This window comes from Salvelinus sp. IW2-2015, unplaced genomic scaffold, assembly GCF_002910315.2.
Source record: "Salvelinus sp. IW2-2015 unplaced genomic scaffold, ASM291031v2 Un_scaffold1617, whole genome shotgun sequence".
NCBI classification, from domain to species: Eukaryota; Metazoa; Chordata; class Actinopteri; order Salmoniformes; family Salmonidae; genus Salvelinus; species Salvelinus sp. IW2-2015.
Genome location: NW_019943036.1, coordinates 231,934 through 234,964, shown reverse-complemented (window position 1 = coordinate 234,964; position 3,031 = coordinate 231,934). Strand labels below are relative to the sequence as shown.

At 47.3% G+C, this 3,031-nt stretch overlaps 1 protein-coding gene across 1 annotated transcript in view; it reads right to left on the bottom strand.

Annotated features, from left to right (window-relative positions):
- Positions 1 to 369: 369 nt before the first annotated feature.
- LOC112071448 (2-phosphoxylose phosphatase 1) overlaps positions 370 to 3,031 on the bottom strand; it is a 28,020-nt gene continuing 25,358 nt past the window's right edge. Inside the window, exons 5-6 of the mRNA XM_024138911.2 lie at positions 2,703 to 2,842; positions 370 to 2,588 (exon numbers count right to left, since the gene is read on the bottom strand). Of these exons, the coding sequence (XP_023994679.1) occupies positions 1,531 to 2,588; positions 2,703 to 2,842 (1,198 nt within the window). The 3' untranslated portion in view covers positions 370 to 1,530. The remainder of the gene's footprint in view (positions 2,589 to 2,702; positions 2,843 to 3,031) is intronic.

The following is a 3,031-nucleotide window of genomic DNA, read 5'->3' as shown; positions in this document are numbered from 1 at the left end:
CATTTTATGAATTCCAATTTGTTGTAGCTAGACGGCTAATGCTAACGTTAGGGGTTAAGGTTAGGAGAAGGGTTAGCTAACATCCTAAATAGTAAAGTAGCTAAAAAGTAGTAAGTAGTTGCAAAGTTGCCCGTGATGAGATTCAAACACGTAACCTTTGGGTTGCTGGACATTTGCATTATACGCCCAACTATCCACCTTTCGTTGTTGCCTAAGTAACCTTCTATCTTATGTTACCATACCAAACATAATATATCATACTAATTTGAGTGTCCTGGATTTATGTTTACTATGTTACGTCTAGTCTATGAGACTTGGGTAATTCAGAACATACGTTAGCTCATGTGTTTTCACACAATACAGAGACAGTTGTGAGGAAACAAGTTTTATTACTTCGTGGCCCACTGTGTAATGTGCTTTATAGTAAAAATTATAATTATTCAAACTGATGAGCATCGTTAAAAAAAATGTCCACAGAAATTACAATTACTGATGACATATCTATTAACTGTTATTGCCATCTTACAGCAGCTGTGAATCTAAGTACCATAACAACTAGCCTTCACTAAGGTGCAGAATATTTTCATTACTGAGTAAACATCGAGCGTAAATTGTTGGATTGACTTAATTCTTAACATTGAAATCTACTTCAGCTTAAAGTACGTAGTTGAGTAAACTAAAATAAATTAATTGTACAGCAAAACTGACCCTAATTCTATTGGTCTCCAGCACCATTATAATCAAAATGTCAGACAATATCAAGACAAATTATAAATGGCAGTTTTTACATTTTATATGAACTAATCCAGCATTAGTGTTTCCAGTTTCAACGTTCCCCTTTCAATGCAGGAATTTGTGAAAAGCGGAATCTCAACATTCCCAGTTGGAATGCAGGAATTTGTGAAAAGCGGAATCTCAACATTCCCAGTTGGAATGCAGGAATTTTTGAAAAGCGGAATCTCAACATTCCCAGTTGGAATGCAGGAATTTGGGAAAAGCGGAATCTCAACATTCCCAGTTGGAATGCAGGAATTTGGGAAAAGCGGAATCTCAACATTCCCAGTTGGAATGCAGGAATGTGAGAATAGTGTCCTTCCACCTCTTTTCCTTACAAACATTTCAAAAACTAAAAAATTGTAGAAAGGTCCATGTTGAAATGTGTATAATTGCAGGTTAAGTGTCCTGGTGTGATTGTCGACACCACAAGGCTGTCAGTTTAGAAGTCAAACTTTATCAACAAAGACATCTGATCAAGAAGGCATGAAGAGTATGTATAAAGTCTGTGAGCACGTGTGATTGTGTATAGGAATTTGCTGGTGAAAATATGTATTTTTGCAGTGATATGTATGATCAGCATTTATGCTTTCTAGGAATGTTTGTGACTTTAGAAAATGTCAAAAGGACACTTCCATACCCAAGKGGGAAAAGAGCTATTAACAAATTCTAAAATCAGCTAAATTATAACTCCCTCTTTCTCTGACTCATTCTCTTCTTCTCCTCCTTTTCTGTCTCTATCCTTCCATCTGTCAGTCAGCCTGTCCGTCGGTAGCAGGCGTTGTGGTAGGACGTGGCATTGAGGACATTGAACATGTCTTTTTTGACGAACGACAGGAAGTTACCCAGGGGGCATAGCGGCTGTGCGGCGTTGCGGTCATGTGAGCGACAGAAGGTGGTATGAAAAGTCACATCCTCTCCGTTGTACAGAACCCTCACAAACATGTCTCCCCAATTACCAACCTTTGACCTCTCCCCTTTCAACCACGCAGCCTTATCCTGGCCCTGGCCTTGCCCCTTACGTTGTCCCTGCGTTGCGGGCGGACTCTTCCACAACTCAAACACAACCCTCGCCGCAAACCTCGGGAAGAGTGCATCCTCCAAGCCCAGGGCGCTTAGTAACGGCGCCACAGTGACGTCGTGAGCCGAAGACAGGGTGAACGCCTCCTCTCCTCCAGCGCGGGGTTTTCGTCCCGGAGCGTTGGCCTTGGCGACGCGCTCCATCCGATTGGCGGTGCGGTTGAGGTAGGGGTGCGTGGCGAGCACGGCGTAGCGGTGATACAGTCCCACCCTCCTCCTGTCCACCTCGTCCTCTAACTGCTGCCTCCGGATCACAGCGAACTGGGCCAGAGTCAGACAGCCCCCACTGCCGAGAGCACTCCCTGCTGCCACACAGGGGAAGGACAGGCCGTGGCACAGGTGGCACAGCAGAGAGTCTATAGGGTTGGCAGCTCTGAGCTGGCGCGGGGGCAGACCTAGCGTACGGGCCATGTCTGCGTAGGTCCTCTCCAGTTCAGTGTCTGCCGCTCTGAGGCGGTACTGTCTCCTCTGCTCCTCCTCCAGATAGGGGTTCCTAGCAGGACAGTCGCAGGCTGAGCCACAGAACAACGTGCTCCACTGGTGGTGGACTGTCAGACGGCTCCAGTCAAAGTCGGGCAGGAACCCATACAGAAGAGCCATCCCGCTCTGGAGGGTGCGGCTCCTGCCCGTAGTCTCCACCCACACCTGCTTGGTCGACCAATTGGGCGGGAGGAGTTTGTGACGCTTGTAGGCTAGGCGAAGGAGCTGGCCATTGCGTAAGTGCTGCACCACACCTGAAGACGGGAAAGACAGAGATTGGTTGAACATTTCAGATCTAAACCCAGTCCATCTGGAATGTGACTGGTTGGTTCATTACGCATCTTTAATGTGATTGATTGGTTGGTTACCTGTCTGAGTGAGCTCACCCATCTCACAGGCGCTGTGGTTAGGGAGGCGGGGAAACGAGCTGAGACTCCCCTCCCAGCGGCCACGCCCCCCCTGGGCCATGTGACCAATGAAAGAATTCAGCTGGGGGTGGGAGGGTTTCCTGGAAGGGGGGAGAGAGATGAACAGAGATGCAGGAGGCAGGCTAAGGAGGGAGAATAGTTTCCAGCTGGAGAAACCGCAGACAGACAGAGACAGTGGGTCGACTCTGCATGCTACTGCCAACTCACACACATACATGGACGCGCACCCCCACACACACAGACACATGCGCACGCACAGACACACACAC